The 19,688-nt window shown below is 39.6% G+C and overlaps 1 protein-coding gene across 8 annotated transcripts in view; it reads left to right on the forward strand.

Moving 5' to 3' along the window:
- The first annotated feature begins 1,122 nt into the window (after nt 1-1,122).
- C2CD5 (C2 calcium dependent domain containing 5) overlaps nt 1,123-19,688 on the forward strand; it is an 87,982-nt gene continuing 69,416 nt past the window's right edge. For all 8 annotated transcript variants that reach the window (XM_087814764.1, XM_087814765.1, XM_087814766.1 and 5 more), the window contains exons 1-4: nt 1,123-1,291; nt 13,119-13,205; nt 16,990-17,161; nt 19,438-19,533. In XM_087814764.1, coding sequence (XP_087670890.1) covers nt 1,202-1,291; nt 13,119-13,205; nt 16,990-17,161; nt 19,438-19,533 — 445 coding nt within the window. In that variant the 5' untranslated portion in view covers nt 1,123-1,201. The remainder of the gene's footprint in view (nt 1,292-13,118; nt 13,206-16,989; nt 17,162-19,437; nt 19,534-19,688) is intronic.

Below are 19,688 nucleotides of genomic sequence, written 5' to 3' on the forward strand. Positions count from 1 at the left end.
TGATTTGTGTCCCATCCTGCGCGTGTTCCTCAGTTTCCCTGCCCTTTTTCTGATGGCCCGGGCGTGTAGATGCATCTTGGCATAAATACCTACGGAGGTCCTGAGCTCTGCCTGCTGTGTAGGTCTGACCTTTAGGCTGGCAGGCACGAAGCTCGCTGAGCCGATCTGTGAGGGCGGGGTAAACTCCCTCAAGCAGTGGCTTTGGATTTTTCAAAGTTGTTGCGTTTTGTTGTTGTTGTGGGTCCGTCTGTTTTTTTTTTTTTTTTTTCCCAAACAACAAACATCCGTCACATCCGTAACCCAATACACGGTACAGGTATCTGCAACTGAATAAAAAAGGTTAGCTATCCGACATTCCCCGAAATTTCTTCCTCGATTCATAATAAAAACGTCACCCCTCCCAGGCAGAAACCAGCCACGTCGCAGTCACGAACCACCAACGCGTGGGTCAGGGCAGAATGACACCGCTCCTCCGGCAGTTGTCCGTCCCGGCCCTGGGGAATCGCGGCGCCCGCGGCGGGAAGGCCGCGGCCCGCCATCGGTCCCGGCCGGGCCCAGCCCCGCCCCGCCCCGGACGGAGCCGGTTTTCCGCCGGGAGCCGCGCCGCTCTAACCCGCAGCCCGGACTCGGTGGATGAGGCCGGGCTCCCCCCCCCCCCCCGTGGCCGCCCAGCTTCCTCCCCCTTTACCCGCCCCGCCCCCTTTATCTCCGCTCCGCGAATTTAATTTCTCCCCGGCGAGGGGGGCCGAGCGCCGAGCGATCGATGCCTCCCCACACCCCGGAGGCCGCCATTTTGAGGGGAGGAGAAACGCTAGGAGTGGCGGCCGAGGCGCGGCGCGATGCGGACGGGCTTTCGCTGCGCTCGCCAGCCGTGTGGGACCGGGACGGACGACCCCACCGCGGCCACTCCGCCCGCCGCCTCTCCGGAATGAGGCCGCGGCCCTCGCGCGGGACGCCCCCCTCCCTCCGAGAGCGAGTGACGGCCCGCGGCGCGGCACGGCACGCCCCCCGCGCGCCCTCGGCCGTCAGTTACCCCGCGCGCCCCCGCCCGCGCGCCGCCTCCCGCGCGCCCCTGCAGCTCCCGGCGCGCTCCTCCGCCCGCCCGCCCGCGCGCTCCCGCCCCGCCCGCCAGGCTTGGCGCCCGGCGCAGACTCGCTTGTTTGTTTCTGCGGGAACCTAAGGAGAGGCCCAAGCCGACACCATGCCTGGGAAGCTGAAGGTGAAAATCGTGGCCGGGCGCCATTTGCCAGTGATGGACCGAGCTAGCGACCTGACTGATGCCTTCGTGGAGGTTGGTGCAAGGTCCTGGTGCTCAAAACGCAGGGAGCGCCAAGCCCTGAGACGGACCCGACCCGCCTCGGCCGCAGCCCCTCGGCCCATTCCCCTTCCGACAGTCCCGTGCGCCCTGCTCGCCCCGCTCTCCCTGCGGGGCTGTCGGCCGAGGCTGCAGCCGGTGGGATGGGCGCGCGGCTGGCGGGCGGCCGCGGCACACTGCGCGGCGCGGGGGGCTGTCACCACTCTGCATGCTGGGGTGACCCTGATGCCAGGGCTCGTAACAGGCCACCTGCCAGTCAGGAGATCCCAGGCGCGGCCGCGGGGCCGCCGACACGCGCGCACACACACGCACACACACGCGCGCGCACACACACGCACGTCCTTTGGGGAGCGGTGGCTCTTCGCGCTAGAGTGATGGAGACGAGGTTTCAGAACGTAGAGATCCCGTGTGAGCGCTTTGGAGACCTGCCGGGCACGGAGATCCACTCTTTACCGTAGTATTTTCGGAAGCGTCATTTGTTAAGCTCTAAAACACAATTGTGACACTTCCTGCACTTGTCTGGACTGGTAGGTCTGAAAAGCTGTTTTAGGGTAGTTTAGTGCCTTGGGGTAGGAAGTCGTCAATTAAGTGCCATGGATATTTAAATTGCAAAATTGCCTTTTAAATTTAATGATTAGTTTATAACTCATGCAAATTATCACAGGCCTAGGGCCCGGAAAGTAATAACCCAGTGTATGAAAGAAGCCAAGTAAAAATTGTAATAAAAATTGACATGATGAGCCAGAGGATTAGGACAATAATCATTTGGCCTATTAATGCTTAGAGTTGATAGATACATGATAATATACAGCTTGATTTTATCTCAATATAAAATATTCTTGATTTTCCATAAAGGTTCTCTAACCTAATAACTGCAGTTTTGCCCTCAGACATGGCTGTGGTCATTTTAAACCTCAATTTCATTTGGGAAATAGTTACTGAATGTGTTTTTGGCCAGATGTTAGGTAATGGGGATACACAGATTTCCAAAGCATAGCCTTTCTTTCAGGTAGCTCAGAGATTGGCCTACAGTTTAGGTTAATAACTAATAACTAGCATGTATTGTAGTCTTTTTATGGCCAGGTCTGTGCTAAGTACTTTTTAATTAGTTCTCAGAACAGTCCTGCCCTGGCCGGGTGGCTCAGTTGATTGGAGCATTGTCCCCATATACCAAAAGGTTTCAGGGTTTGATTCCTGGTTAGGACACATACCTAGATGGCGTGTTCGATTCCCGGTTGGGGTGCGTATTGGAGGCAACCGATGACATTTCTCTCTTTCCTTTCCTCTCTAAAATCATTAAACATACCCTCCAGTGAAGATTAAAAAAACAAAAACAGCCCTAGCTGGTTTGGTTCAGTGGTTAGAGCATCTGCCTGAGGACTGTGGGGTCCTGGGTTCGATTCCTGCCAAGTGTCCACACCTCAGTTGCAGGGTTGGTTCCTGGCCTGTCAGGGATAGTTTGGGAGGCAGCCAATCGATGTCTCTCTCACATCAATGTGTGTCTCCCTCCCTCCCTTCTTTCCTCTCTCCCCGCCCTCCTCTTCTCCCTCTCTCCCCTCCCCCTCTCCCTACCACTCTTTCTGAAAAGCAATGGAAAAAATACTCTCAGGTGAGGATAAAAACAAAACAAAAAACAGTTCTGCTATTGTATTCTTTTTATCCTCAATTACAATTGGGGTAATTGAGGCCTAGGAACAGTAAATAATTGGCCTAAGGTTACTTAACTTTGTAAATCCCTGTAGCCTCGTTGCCTGTTATCTTAATGACTGCAAATACTGCCTCTTCAAGCTAGATGATGAGTGTGGAAACTTAAATCTGTCTCTGAGGGTTTAGGGAGGCTTCCTAAGACAGTGACATTTGAGCTGAGTCTTGAGGGACACTCAGGATTTTTACCAGACAGAGGGAACATCGGAGGCATAGAATGGGACACACAGTATGCTTAGGAAGTTTGAGATGTGTCTGGAGTAAAAGAGGATATGTGGGTAGTGGAGGTCATGGGTGATAGGCTGGAAAGGTAGGTTGGAGCCAAGCCTCATTTTCTATTCTAAAGAAAATTTCCTTTATTCAGTAGCAGAGGGTTAGCCAAGGGAGCTTTTTAAGCAGAAATGAAATGAGATCATGTCCTTTAGGTTATTTCTTTCTAGGATGACTTGAATGATGGACTGGACAGTTGAGAGATGAGACAAGGATAGCAGTTAAGATGGTGGTAATGTTGTAGGCGGTGGGAATGGCACTGGGTGTTAGTCAGTTGGGGTCAGACCAGACTTGGGTTCAGCAACCTCAGTACTTGGGTTCTGGCTAGGAAAGAATTCAGAGCCAAGACCCAAACTATAAGAGAACATTTATTTGGTAAATCACAGAGGTAGAAGAAGTAATTTGTAGAAGAAGTAATTTGTAAAAGAAGTGGGCTTAGGAAACAAGTTATGAGGCAAAGGAGGTCCTCCATCTTTAGGGTTTTAAGGGTGTAGATTTTAGGGGATGTCCCAGAGGAAGATCTCATTATAATATTCAGCAGCTTTCCAAGTGTGTTCTTTCAGGGTTGTGGTCTCCACTGGTTGATTGGTTGGCACCAGGTGGGTCATTATCCAGTGCAGGTGGTCCCGCGGTCAGCTGTGGCTGGTTTTGTTGCTTCTCTGGGCCTGAAGCTGAAATACAGTTGAGGCCTAGATGGAATACAATTGAGGCCCTTTGGGGAGGAAAGGTCAGAGGGTCCAAACCATGTGACCAGTGATAGCTAGGGGAGGAAAGGCCGCCCTGGCCTCTGGGGTTGTCCTTTACAAGACACATGGGGTTTTCCACCCAGTGACCTGTACCTGGCCCATAGTCCTTGCTCTACTCACATCTGTCTAACTGCCCAGCACAGTAACATTATCTAGGCAATATGTGTGTATATAATGGCAATGGGAATGGATTAAGAGAGAAAGATTTGAGGGGCATTTTTTAGGTAAAATTGTCAGGCTTTGGTAACAAAGGGTTTTTGTTGGTGAGGGAGTGGTTGGATTCAAGGGTGACTCATTAATTCCTTCTTTCATCATGTAGTTATTGAGTGCCCCCTATTTGCCAGCCCCATGCTAGTCACTGGCCTAGACGGTGCATATACAATGATGAACAAAATTGACTAGGTTCCTGTTTTTATGAACCTTGTATTTTGGTGAGACAGACATTAAAAAATAAAGAAATGGCCCTGGCCCGTGTGGCTCAGTTGTTTGGAGCATTGACCCATACACTGAGGGGTGGCGGGTTTGATTTCTGGTCAGGGCACATACCCAGGTTGTGGATTCAGTCCCTGGTGCAGGCCAGTGCGGGGGGCAGCCTTATTGATGTTTCTCTCTTCCCCTCTGTAAAATCAATAAAAAATTATTAAAAACAGCTTTTAAAAAAATAATAAAGAAATAAGAAAATATATAATTACAAGTTGTGATGAGTGCCATGAAAAAAAACAATAGGAAGAGAGTAACAGGGAGCATCTGCTTTAGGTTGAATAATCCGGGGAAGTGTGAATTAGGCAAAGACCTGCTGGATGAGAAGGAGGGGCTAGCTGCTCAGGGTGTGTGTGTGTTTAGGGGAGTTTGGAGCAAGAGAGGCTAGAGGAGGAGAGAGAGTCTCAGCAGAGGGAAGATCCTGAGGAGATTTGCTTTGTTTTAGGAAGTGAAGGAAGATGTGTGTGGTTGGCATGTTGTGATTGTGGAGGAGACTGTGTAAGATAAAGTTGGAGAGTTAGGGAGCCAGTCTTGCAGGATCTTAGAGGTTATGGTTAGGAGATTGGATTTTATTCTAAATTCAATGGGAAGCAGTTAAGATGAGCACTTTTGTTGTCTGGAGAATGGATTGAAGAGAGGAAAGAGCTGAAGCAGGCAACTAGTTAGGAGATTCTATAACAAAAAAGAAGTGGTAATAAAGAGAAGTGGTCGGATTCCAGTTGTGCTTTGAGGTAGACTCTAGAGGATCTGTTGGTAGATTAGAGTAGGGGATCAGGGAAAGGGAGACTAAAAGATGGCACCTAGCTTTCTGGAGTCCTGGGGTAATTTTCTGACACTCCATGGGGTTGATAAAGATTGACTGAGTGGGTGGAGAGTCACTCTCCATTTGGGCGTTTAGACTTGAGATGTCTTTGGTCCTTCAGTTGGAGTTGTCAAGGTGAAAGTTGTATTTGTGAGTATAGTGTTCAGAAGAGAAGCGAGTGCTTATCAACTTTGTGAGACCCAGTATCCCCTTTATATAGCAGATATTTTGAAATCCACCCTTTACTATCTTGGCATGATAGTAATAGCTAATATAACCTACCTGTGCTCACAATTTAAAAAAATCAATATAATGCTCTAACTTTAATAAGACAGAAATAAAATTATTTAATATGTGTTTCAATATGGAAGTACTTGTTCATGACCACAGTAGAAGGCATGAAGTAATCAGATTGAGTCCATGAATATTTTCTGAACTTTTGTATATATCAGATAGTATACTGGATATCGTACAGCATACTGGGGATATAGCAGTGAATAAAGCACAATTTTTTTAGTCATGGAATTTACATTTGAGTGGGAGTAGGGAGTTCATAAAGAAGATAATTAAGTAAAAGATAAAGTATGCTAGATGGTGAGACGTGCCCCATGTGGAGAAAAAACACAGCAGGGATGCAGAGTAAGAGAATGCCTGACCTATGTGTAAAATCACATGAATATGACTGCTCCTTGGACAGTGAGACGGTTGTGTAGTTTCTGCATCTCAGGCCTTCATCGCCATTGGCTTTATGATTTTCCAAAATAGTCAACTCACGGGAAAACAGAGTTGTCTCTTAATGTACACGATGGCTGTACTTCTTGATAATTATGTATATTCTAACCCCATCATACTACATTTATCTGTAAAACTGAGTTAGTTAGGTTGTAGATAGGTTTTTCAGCCATGTGACTATCTGGTAGGACGTGGCAGGAGACAAGTCTTCACTGTTGGGTACTATCTTGCATTGGAGAACAGTACCTCTGGCCTTCCTTATTAAATAGTTCTACTCTTTGTCCCCGAAACACCCCTAGAAATTTCTAAAGTTTCCTTAGAAGTTAGTTCTATCCATTTTGCAAATTTCCAGCTTGGGAGATAGGGAGAGGACAGAGGGATGGATCCTTGAAAAACTTGACATTAAGTACTTTTTAGAGGTGGAGGGCTAGGTGAAGGAAGCTGAGGTTGTCATCTAGTGGGTAGGTGATAAATCAGGAAAGGAATGTCTCAGAAGGCAAGAGAGGAAATTTCTGGAAAGAGAAATCTCTCAATTGTTCAATGCACTTGAGAGGTCAAGTAAGAGGACAAAGCAATCACTGGGTCGGACTCCATGGAAGTTGTTAAAGACCCTGGTGAGGAGAAGCTCATGCTCTAGTGGAAACGAGGGCTAAGGTACATGGAAGATGGGGAGGTGGGCGTGGTGTGGATAGACCATGGTGTCTGGAAGTCCGGCTCTGAGGGAGAGGAGAAAGTGCAGGGTTTGCGGGAGTACAGAGCTTTGTTGCTAAAGAAAATGAGTTAGAAGGTAATAGAATAGTTTGTGTGCTAATAGGAATAATCCAGCAGAAAGGGGAAGATTAATGCAGAAAAAAGGGGATAATGAAGGATTATAACTTAATAAAGGGATAAATTGTATGGTGTAGACTGTAAGTGCTTTATAAGCTCGTAGGAGAGGGACATAATGAAGCCTGGGCTGGTGACCACAAATTTTTGTGCTGGGCTTGAAGAATGGTAAATTTCCACAGGCAGAAAGGATTTTTATTATTTTATTTTATTTTGTTTTGTTTTATTTTATTTTATTGCTTTTAGCAAACTAAATCTAGAAGTTTAATAACAGAATAATACACCTTGAGCAAGGATAGTTTACTCTGCCAGTACACGAGTACGTAAATATTACATCAAGTGATGAAAGAAGAATAAGCAAATGATCATATCATTAGATGTGGCACCAGTTATGTGTCACTGTGTAACTACCCCAGAACTTCATGGCATAAAACCACCCTTTCATTATACTCATGAATTCTGAGGGTCAGAAATCAGAACAGAGCACAGCAGACACCATCTGTCTCTACACCACGATGTCCAGAGCCTTGCTAGGCTGTCTCAAGGCCGAGACGACTTGATGACTGAGGGATGGAGTCATCTGGTAGTGTCACCACTCACTTGTTTGGCACTTGATGTTGGGTGTTGGCTGGGACCCCAGCGGGGCTGTCAGGTGGGAAATGTAGACATAGCCTATGCAAGTGCTTTCTCTGTGGGTTAATCTGAGCTTTCTCATGGCACGGTTGATGGATCCCAAGAGTGAGTATCCCAAGAGAAGGAGGTAGACGTGTATGGCATTTTTATGATCCAGAAAGGGGGCATTTTTTAGATGAATAGGACAACCTTGGTAAAAGCAAAGGTAGGATAGAGCAGAGTATATGTAATCGAAGGCAGGGTTCTTGTTAAATAGAAATGGGAAATAAAATTTGGCTAGGTAGGTGGGGATACAGACCACCAAGTGGCCTGAAAGCTGGGGCAGTAGTCTGTGCAGTGGAAGTTCTCTTAACCAACTTACATTAACTGATTCACTACAGTCCCCAGTGCCCTGAATCCCTTCCATAATCACATTCCTCAATACTCCACACAGTTAGATTATTCTCCAAGGTACCCGTGTGCCTGCTTCTCCCAGCGGTTGGCTGGTGTACTTTACCAAGAGGCAGTTGTTTATGCCAACTCTATTGTTGTAATTTATTTAAACCTTCTATAAGTTGGTGAAATAAGTGTGAAATAAGCTGATAATGCTACGTAAAGACTTATGGATACAGTCAATAAAAATTAATCTTGAACTAGATGAAGATTGTAAAAAATCTAGGATTCTATGTTTATGGTTTTAAAAAAGCAATTTTAAGTTCTACCACCACATTTTAAAGAAATCCAAACTGGCAATTATAGATGATACATTATGGGTGTAGTTCATGCAAAAAAGATGAGTACAACTCTAAAGAATGGACCCGTACTCAGTTTTACACATTCAAAGATAGGGGAATGAATATTTATGTTTATTACCTTAGTGTTTACTGTTTGTATAATTTTTAATGATTCTCCAATTTAACGAAGTTATTTCATTAATCAATTGGTTGAGGGAATTTCTACAATATATGATGTGAGGTGTATAGGAAGCCAGTGAAAACCAAGTCGTATTTAAAGATGATTATTCTTCAGGAATCTCAAGGATGTATGGGATGTGTTTCTGTACAAGGGAAGCATTAATGGAAATATGTCCCAGTGTTAATGTGTATGCTACAAACTGTTCTGCTAATTATCTGCACATTATCATTTTGTGTTTTTCCAGGAGCCTTGAGGGAACAGAGAGAGGAAAAGAAATTAATATTAAATAAGTATTTTCTTTGTATCAGACATTTTACTAGGTCGATTTCCATGCCTTAGCTCATATAATGCTCACAGCAACCCCCTTTTTCAGAGGAGGCAGCAGCCTCAAATAACAGGTTAAATAACTTTCTCAAGGTAATTTAGCTAATGAGTGGGGAAAGAATGCTTGTACTTTACTAGGTAATCTCATTAAAATCCCTGATGTTCTTTAATAAAATTGTGAGGCATTCACATTAAGGCTGAGTAATAAAATCTTCTTTGAATTAAATAAGACCGAATGGACTGTGATTCTTCTTTAGTAGAAGGGGAGTCAACACAGTGTTTGGAAAATACACACTTTAGGCTTTTTCTTTTTCGAAAATCTTTGTTTTTGTTTGTTTAAAGGAGTGTGGGGACTATCCTATCTTTACTATAGTATAGCTAGAATGGACAGTTGACTAAAAAAAGTGCAAAATAGTACTATAATATAGTGGGATAAAAGTGAAGGGGCTTTTAAATTATAACTTAAAAAATGATATGCTGTTTTTGGCAGTTGAGCCCAAACCCTTAAGTACTCTTGGCTTTTGAATGGTTTTATAAATCCTAACTACATTTTACTTCAAAAAAGCAGTTTTTAGATAAATTAGACATCGAAGTATTTCTTTGACATTTTGAATATTGAAATATAATGAAAATTAAATTAGAAAATGAGCAATTATCTCTATTCTTCCTAGGTTTCTTTTCCTGCATCATGTCTTTTTTTAAAATTGAATTTTTGGGGTGACATTGGTTTACAAAACCATACACATTTCAAGTGTATAACTCAACATCATCTGCACAGTGCATTATAGATCAATGGCCCAAAACAAAGTCTCTTTCCCTCCCCATTTATCCCCCTTTGCCCATTTCCACCTACCTACCCCCACCCTCTCTTTTCCTCTGGCTATCCCCACACTGTTGCCTGTGTCTATGTGATATATATATGTGTGTGTGTATATACATATGTATATGTATATATATGTATATGTGTATATATATTCTTTGGCTTAATCCCTTCACCTTCTTTCATCCAGCCCCCTACCCCACCTCCCCTCTGACAGTTGTCAGTCTCTTCCATGTATCCATGCCTTTGTTTCTGTTTTGTTTGTCAGTTTATTTTGTTCATTAGATTCCACATGTAAGTTAGATCATATGATATTTCTCTTTCTCTAACTGGCTTATTTTACTTAGCATGATAATTTCCAGGTTCATCCATGCTGTCACAAAAGGTACGATTTTCTTCTTTTTTATGGCCAAGTAGTATTCCATTGTGTAAATATACCGCAAGTTTTTTATCCACTTATCTACTGGTGGTCACTTGGGCTGTTTCCAGATGTTTGCTATTGTAAATAGCACTGCTATAAATGTAGGGGTGCATATATCCTTTCAAATTGGTATTTTAGGATTCTTTCAATATATTCCCAGAAGTGGGATCTCTGGGTCAAAAGGCATTTCCATTTTTTAACTTTTTGAAGAAGCTCCATAGTGCTTTCCACAGTGGTTGCACCAGTCTGCATTCCTACCAACAGTGCATGAGGGTTCCCTTTTCTCCCCATCATCACCAGCACTTGTTGTTTGTTAATTTATTGATGGTAGCCATTCTGACAAGCATGAGGTGATATCTTATTGTGGTTTTAATTTGCATCTGCCTGATGATTAGTGACATTGAGCATTTTTTCCAATGTCTCTTTGCCATCTGAATGTCCTCTTTGGAGAAGTGTCTATTCTGGTCCTTTGCCCATTTCTTAATTGGGTTGTTTTTCCCCCATTAAGTTTCTTATCTTCAACATTTGTGATTTAAATTTTTAAAAAATGACACAAGAAATATTCAAACAGCTCCCATTACAAAAGATTTGAACACTCAGAATTAAAACTTGAAAACTTACTTCTTTGTTACTCTACTGTACTATATTGCCTACACCCTGTCAGTCCCTTCTTCAGAGATAATTGCTGTCAGCTGCATATTCTACTATGTGTCCTGTTCAGTTATTACGTCATTGACATTTTCCCATGACAGAATGAATAATCATCTCTGTCCTTTAGTAGGATTCTTTAGTTATTTAGTCACTTTCCTGTTGAATGACTATTTAGTTTTTTGTATATTTTTAGGGGAGGAGGCCTTATGTAAAAGTGCTTCTTTAGGATAAAATCCTGCAAGTGAATCCAGAATTCTATAATTCAAATAAAAATAAATGTTTTGTCATTTAGATTTAATTTTAATTTAATTTTTAATTTTAAAATAATGCATTTTAAAAATAGGTAATATATATGTATGGTTCAAAATCCAAAATGTATAAAATGAGTCAGCCTCTCGTCGCCTTTCCTTTAACTAAGTGGTCTGTTCTGTTCTTTGCAGTGGCCACTATTAACATTTCTTGTATATTCTTCTAGAAATAATCTGTGCACATGAAGGCAAATGTCATATGTCTTGTAACATTTTGTCATATTTCTCTATGCAAATTATGCCACATACACTGTTCTGCAATAGAAAGTTATATCTTGGACATTGTTCCATACCAGTGCTTGGAGAACTGCTTCATTCTTCTCTTTAGGACTGCCTTGTGTGACTTTACCATATTTAATTTAACCAGTTCCAAACTGATGGACATCTAGGTTGTTTCCAATCTTTTGCTACTATAATGCTGCTTATATGCATTGTAAGTCCATTGTACATCTGAACTTAAAGGATATAAGTATTATGAATTTTTTTTTTTTTTAATCCTTGCCCGAGGATATTTTTTCCATTGATTTTCAGAGAGAATGGAAGGGGAAGGAGGGAAGGAGGGAGAGAGAGATAGAGAGAGGGAAACAGAAACATTGATGTGAGAGAGACACATTGACTGGTTGCCTCCCGCACACGCCCCAACCGGGGCCGGAATTGAGCCTGCAACTGAGGTACATGCCCTTGGCTGGAATCAAACCCAGGACCCTTCAGTCCTCGGGCCAGAGCTCTAACCACTGAGCCAAACTCGCTAGGGCAGCATTTTGATATATGTGGTCAAACTGTATTCCATAGAGATTGTTCTAATTTGCACTCATTGATCATCTCTTGACATATTTATAACACCTATTTTTCCATTTCTCTGAATTATCTGTTCATGTCCCTTTTCCATTTTTCTGTTGGTTTGTTGATCTTTTTCTTATTGGTTTGTAAGAACTCATTAAAAATTGAGTTAATTAGCTTTTTGTGATGTATTTGGTAAATACTTTTACTCAGTTTCTTATTTATCCTTGATTCTATCAAATACCTTTCATGCAAGGTGTTATTATTTTTATGTACTGTTTTAAACCTTTTTTACCCTCTAACGAAGCTACCTAGGTATCACGTGGTTGCTGTCATTCGTGATAATTCCAATAGAATGATATAAATAACTGGAAAAATATACAGAAGATAAAAATAGTTTTGGATATTTTGCTTTTAGAAAATTTCCTGGACTGATTAAACATTAATATCTATAAGTATTAAATACCAAAAGTAGGATTGTAGTTAAAAAAGGAAAGGAGATTTTATAGATTATCTGATTGAACCAGCATTTCCTAAGTACCCTCAGTGTGCAAAGCTCTGTGCTGGTTATTGTGATAAAAGGGATGATCTTTAGTGAATTCTGAGGTTTATGGTGATAACTGATAGACTTAGGGAAGAGTTGAAGAGATTAATTCAGGAAAGGAGAGGCAATCTAGGAAGTAGGTTCCTAGCTGTTTTGCTCCTAAGCTTCCTCACTGTTTTCTATGTCATCTGAGTTTCACAATCTCCATTCTTAGCTGGAAGCAAGTCACAAGGATTTAGCCTGCTTTCTACCACCTTTTGTTTCCTTATTTACTTATTTTTGGACCTTCGTGATTTAGTGTTTGCCAAGAGTGCTATGAAATAGGGTAGTCTTTCCATCCAACCCCTTCCATTGTCCCTAAAGATAAGAACATAAAACCCTTAATGATCATAGTTTATTGTCTGTCCCTTTGTGTGCACACATAAGACTTTTAAAAGCATGTATGGGGAAGTTAGAAAATACAACAAGGATATGTAACTGAGTTCTTGTAATATGGGCTGTAGTTCTGGAAGGTGGAAGCTGGCCTTTTGCCTTCTGACTTTATTTTGGCTTATCCACCCTTAAAACTTTCTTTTGTCTGAGCCCCTGTGTAGTGAAGGGCATATGGATTCCTTTCTCCATACTAACATAATGGTCTGTGTTTTAATTTTCTTGTAGAGTTAGTCAAGCAGAACAGTGGGTAATCCCTTGTACCTGGTGTAGCCTATAATGTTACTGGGAACCATCCATACTTTCTTCTTTTTGGCTCAGGGGATATTTGTCTGTTTTCCTCTCTAACGTTAATCCTCTCACTTGTTGGCTCACATTAAATTTTATTTGTATTCACATATTTGACATCTGTATTTGATTATTTTTTTATTTGTTTTTAGGTAAAATTTGGTAATACCACCTTTAAAACAGATGTGTATCTCAAGTCCCTCAACCCTCAGTGGAACTCGGAATGGTTTAAATTTGAGGTAAGTTTTTAAATGTCAGCATTTTTAGTGTTTTTTTTGAGATGACACTTTCCCTAGGAATGATAAGAATACCTTTTATTTCAGGCATAGTTTTCCTATACCATAAAAATACTTCTTAGGAATATTGATTTTTTTAAAAATTATGTTACAATTAAGAAAATATAAATATATGACTAGGAGAACCCAGATTAAATAGATATTATATAGTAATTTTCTCTGAATTTTAGCATATATCATAAATCACTTAAGAACAATGTACAGATTTTTAAAAATTTGTTAAATTACAGTAAAAATATATATCATAAATACTGCCATTTTAATCATTTTTAAGTCTACAATTCAGTAGCATTAACTACATTCACAGTGTTGTACAACCATCACCACTGTTTCCAAAATTTTTCATTATTGCACAGAAAAACTACTCACTTAGCAATAACTCTCCATCCGATCCTCTCCCTAGCCCCTGGTAACTTCTAATCTACTTTCTGTCTCCTCGAATTTGCTTATGTTAGACATTTCATGTAAGTGGAATCATAAGTATTTGCCCTTTGTGTCTGGCTTATTTCACTTAGCATATATTTTCAGTTTCATCCATGTTGTAGCACCTATTAGAATTTTATTCATTTCTGTGTCCAAATAATATTTCTTTTATTTTTTTGTATGTATATACCACATTTTGTTAATCCCATTTATCTGTTCATGGACTGGACACTTGGGTCATTTCTGCCTTTTGGCTATTATGAATAATGCTGCAGTGAGCATTGGTGTACAGGTATCTCTTTGAGTCCCTATTTTAAGTTCTTTTGAATATACACCTAGGAATGGAATGGCTGGGTCATATGGCAAATTCCATGTTTAGCTTTTTGAGGAATTGCCAAACTGTTTTTCACATTGGCTGTCCACTTTACATTCCCACCAGCATGTATGAGAGTTCCAATTTTTTCATATCCTTGTAAACACTTGTTATTTTCTGTTTTTTCTTGTTTTTTTTTGGTTTGTTTTGTTTTAACATAAGCCATCTTAGTATGTCTAAAGTGATATTTGCGGTATAATTTCAACCAGCCTCCCACTCTTGAGTGGGGTCCAAAAGTCACCTCATTCACATAGCACTTTTATCACTCTCAACACTTAGGAAATTGCAAGGGTTTTGGCAGCCATGAGCCAGGAATTGTGGATGAAGACCAAATATTTTATAAAGTACACTATCGTGAACCCACCCTATCTAGCTCCATATGATGACTTAGGCATATATCTCATTAGTTGCAAAGGACGCTAGATAGGTAGTCTTTTGGCTGGGTATTTTTCTGTGCAGCTAAAATTTTTAAACACTTAAAACATTTCTGAGAAACTTTTTTTAAAAAAAATATATATTGATTTCAGAGAGAGGAAAGGAGAGGGAGAGAGAGAGATAGAAACATCAATGATGAGAGAGTCATTGATCGACTCCTCCCGCACGCCCCTGACTGAGGATCGAGCCCACAACCCGGGCATGTGCCCTGACCAGGAATCGAACCCCGATCTTCTGGATCCTAGGTCGACGCTCAACCGCTGAGCCACGCCCGGCTGGGCGAGAAACTCTTAATTAATGAAAACTAATTCCTGAACTTCTCTATTCAGTTTTTTTACATTATTAGCTATCTATGTATATGTCACAAATTATTTCTAGTCAGTTAGTATAGAGTCCTGTAATGTCTGGAAAGGGATACCTCAGTGTCCTATAAGATAAGATAATAGTACTCATAGGTGAGTGAGCCTACACACAAAAAATGGTATTAATGTAGTTAGAAATTGGGGGAACGTCTTTGGAGGAATCGTTAATGGCTTAGTTTATGATTCTTTCCTGTTAGATAATGCAGTAGTGGTAGAGAAAATTCCATTGATGACAGATGATTCAGTATGGATTAGAATGCAAAATGACCACTTTATTTTAACATTTCATTAATGGAAATTTTCAAATATGCACAGAAGTAGACAGATTAGTATACTGAGCTACGTATCCGTCACCTACCTTTACCTTTACTTACCAAAGTTATCTATATTCTGCTATTCTTGTTTTACCTGTTATTAAACACCCCATTTTGGGGGTGAGGGGTTGCAGGAGTATTTTAAGGCAAATTCAAAATATTATGCAATTTATCCACAAAATTTTAATTATGTCTGTCTGAGAGAGAAACACCTCCCCCCCCCTTTTTTAAAAATATATCTTTGTTGATTTCAGAGAGAGGAAGGGAGAGGGAAAGAGAGAGATAGAAACATCAGTGATGAAAGAGTCATTGATCGGCTGCCTCCTGCATGCCCCCGACTGGGGATGGAGCCCGCAACCTAGGCACATGCCCTGACCGGGAATCGAACCCCGATCTCCTGGATCCTAGATCGACGCTCAACCGTTGAGCCAAGCCCGGCCAGGCAAAACACTCCTTTTTAAAAACAAATCATCAAGCCGTGTACTTTAATTCTTATAATAATCTTCAGAAGCTAGATTGTTAGTCTAAAATCAAAGAGAAGTTAAACTGGAGATGAGAAAAGGCATAATGTTTCATAATTAAGTTTAAAAAATTTGACCAAAGGACTAGGATTGCAGAGATACCACTTGACCGAAGCATATATAAGGAGGTACAGAGGTTTTAGTTCACTGCAAACTTGGTCTTCACTGACAGTGTGGTACATCTGATGTAACAACCACCATTCAGAGACTGCAGTTTAAAAGTAGTGTTTTAGTTACACGAAATAACTCTTTTATATTCTGTCCTAGTCTTATTACTGTCTATAATATTGTGTTGCATCTAGCCACGATATTTGATGAGGATTACTGGCAAATTAGAGGATGGCCCCCAAAATTGGGAATGTGGCTTTCATGAGGGAGAATTTGTTTTTCTCCTATGTTCTCTGTCTTAGTTTGGGCTGCTGTAACAGAATGTCGCAGCTGGGGTGGCTTAAACAATAGCATTTTACTTCTTACAGTTCTGGATGCTGGGAAGTCTGAGATCAGTGTATCATCATGGTTGGGTTCTGGTGAGGACCCGGTTTCTGGCTTGTAGATGTCCATTTTCTCATGTCCTTACATGGTGAGGCAAGAGATCATCTCTCCCTGTCATTACTAATGAGGATCCTAATCTCATTCATCAGGGCCTTATCCCCATGACCTAATTACCTCCCAAAGGTCTCCATTTACCAATACCATACATTAGTTATCAGGGCGCGTCAACATTGTATTTTGGGGGACACAAGCATTCAGTCCATTGCACTCTCCATTGTAGTCCCTCTCTGGCACAGTGCTTGGCACACGATAAGTACTTGACAATGACTAAGCAAAAGAAGGAGAGAGGGTAGACATTTATTTCATGAACTTAAATTGTTTTCCTTACAAATAAAGTTAGTTTTGCTTACAGTTTTCTCTGAAATTGTCCTTAGGAATTGTGGTGTCATTGTACTTATTAGCGTCTTTACTCTGTAGATAATATATGGACACTGTTAGGACATTCCTAAAGCATTTTTGCTGTATACCATTGGTGGAGTAGTAGAACACAGGATAATATGTAGAAAAGGAATTACAACTTTTTGTGTGTGTTAATTATTCTAACTTTGTGCTTGAGGTAAACTGTAATTTCCCCCTCCCCGAAACTTGGCATCTTGTGTAGAAAATGGAGTTACAACTTTTTGTTTGTATATTAATTGGATTCCCCTCCCCCCCCAGAAATAAGTAATCTTACATTTGCTATATGTATACAGTTACAGTAATGAAGATTTTTAAATTGTAAGATTTAATTTTAAGGTATACTTTTAGGTGGATGATGAAGATTTACAAGATGAACCTCTACAGATCACAGTTCTTGACCACGACACTTATAGTGCAAATGATGCCATTGGTAAAGTGTACATTGATATTGATCCTTTACTCTACAGTGAAGCTGCAACAGTCATCTCAGGATGGTTTCCAATTTATGATACTATACATGGTAAGGGGTATACTTTAAGAAAATAAATCTTTTAAATTTATCTTTAAAGACTATTATCTGCACTTGGTGGTTTTAAAATATATATATATCTTTAAATGGTGTCTTATTAGACTCAGTAGTAAAGTATTTTTGGTAGAATTGTTTCTTTTCTGAAAATAATTTGAAATAATTTTCTGAGTTAAATTTGTACAATAGTAAGTAGGTGCATTATTTAAAATCATCTTATATTTGTACTCTGTTCCCAAAACATACTTTCAAACTGTATTCCATTAAACTGGACATTTTAGAGATTTGCAAAAATGTAACACAGTACCACTCTCATTTCCCCCCAAATATAGTTATTTTAATAAAAAACATTGTTTATATTAACATAGATTCATTATACTTGAAATGAAGTAATAAGCAAATATTTTTAACAGTTTTCAATTTTAATTTATAATATGGTAAATATTGATAGATATGAATCACATATACAAAAACTCTTTGAGGTCCTCAATAATTTTTAAGATTGAAAGGGGTCTTGAGATCAAAAAGTTTGAGAACTGCTAGCCTAAATGAACCCAAAAGGAACTGGCAGATGTTTCTCTCTATAGTCTTGCATCTTTTTGCCTATTTTACATTTTTGACCCAGCAATTCCATTGATAGTCATTTATTATAAGAAAATGTTTGCTGAGATTTATGTATATAGGGTGTTCCCCCCAAATGTATACACACTTCAAATAATTATTAATTCCAATGTGTTAAATCTGAAAAGAAAGAAACATCAATTGAACTATCAGCTATTAAGTGTGGCTACATTTTGGGGGGGGACAACCTATATTTATTTTGATGTTACTTATGTTATCATTTCCTGATGTATAAATTGGTAAAAAATAAGTTGGAAAATAGGATTTACTTAAATAATTTAGAGCATATATAGACCATAAGTTACATAGCCAGAACTAAAAGCATGTTTTCATAATACAGTGGCATGATGTATTATGAATTGCAAAATCCAGATTATAAAACATTATAGGATGATCCCAAATTTGTTTAGAAACAAGAGAATTGCATGTATGTAATGCTTTTGGCTAAAGTATCAGAATACATGATAAAATGTTTACCCTTGGATAGTTTTATTTCTGGACTATAATCCTGTTTTTCCTCTTTGTCTTCTTTTGCTTTTTCCCATACTTTTTACAATGTATGCAGGGTGGGGCAGAAGTAGGTTTACAGTGGTGAGTATGTGAAACACTTGAGTTCATTCTTGTATTATTATTTATTAATTATAGTATTATTTTCCATACGAACAACTGTACATCTCCTTTTGCCCCACCTTGTGTGTATAATTTTCGTACTCAGAAAAGAAAATCCAGTCTTATGTAATATTACCAATAAAAAAAGCCACTGGAGAATTAACCTGGGCTTGCATTAAATGCAGTAACTATATGAATGAATGAATGAATTTTCTAAACATTATATTAAAGATTGCTTATAGTTGATTTAAAATGTTACATGAACCCTTTGTTAGGAATATAACCTTTTATTTCAGTGGGTAAATGAACAAGCCACTCTTCTTAGAAGGGCTCCTCCATAAGTATGAATTTGACAGGAAGTCAGGACAGTCAAATAAAAATATTTAATAAATGTTTATAGAGATAGGGGCTGGGTCATTTTTATTTGTTAGGGCATCTTCTAAAAACCCTTTAGCTTGGAATTTCTTAGTTAGCTTATTGTAACTTATTACTGTATATTCATTGAAAAGAATAAGAGTTCTTTTGTGTTAAATCAGAGTTTTGCATTAGTTGTTAAGAGCATTTACTCTGGAATTTTAATCCTGGCTTCACCACTTACTAACTATTGACATTATACAAATTATTGAACTTTTATTAAACTGTAGTTTTTTCCTCTGTAAAGTGGGAATAACTAATACTACAGAAATTACCTTACTAGTTTGGTGTAAGCACTATGAGATACTGCTTGTAAAGCATTTAGAACATTATCAGTGCTCAGTAAATGTTATCATCGTCAATTTAAATGGTACTCCTTTCCAGTTAGATTGGTTCAAATAAGTGGAGGCTTGTGGTAAAAATGAATATTATTCATTCTTTAATGTATACATGTTCTTCAGAAAATGTAATAAAGAAACTACTTAAAATGAAAATTAGGAAACAAAGTTAGCATTGCTGTTATGATTGATACATTATTTTAAAATCATTAATTGGTGTTGCTTGATTATTTAATTATTCTTTATTTTTTTTAAAGTAGAAATTTGATTTTTCTTTTGAAATTATAGGTATTCGTGGGGAAATCAATGTAGTTGTCAAAGTAGACCTCTTCAATGATTTAAATCGATTTAGGCAGTCATCATGTGGAGTCAAATTCTTTTGCAGTAAGTAAATACATTTTATTACTCCTTTAACAGGAAGTTTAATAATTGATAAATATGGGAAATCAAATTAATATTGTAGAAGGCTAATGGAAAATCTATTATACTTTGGCTTTAATGCCAAAGAGAAAATTGTCAATTTTTCAGAAATAATTGCT

Source organism: Miniopterus natalensis, chromosome 2 (genome assembly GCF_054644295.1).
Source record: "Miniopterus natalensis isolate mMinNat1 chromosome 2, mMinNat1.hap1, whole genome shotgun sequence".
In the NCBI taxonomy this organism is placed as follows: domain Eukaryota; kingdom Metazoa; phylum Chordata; class Mammalia; order Chiroptera; family Miniopteridae; genus Miniopterus; species Miniopterus natalensis.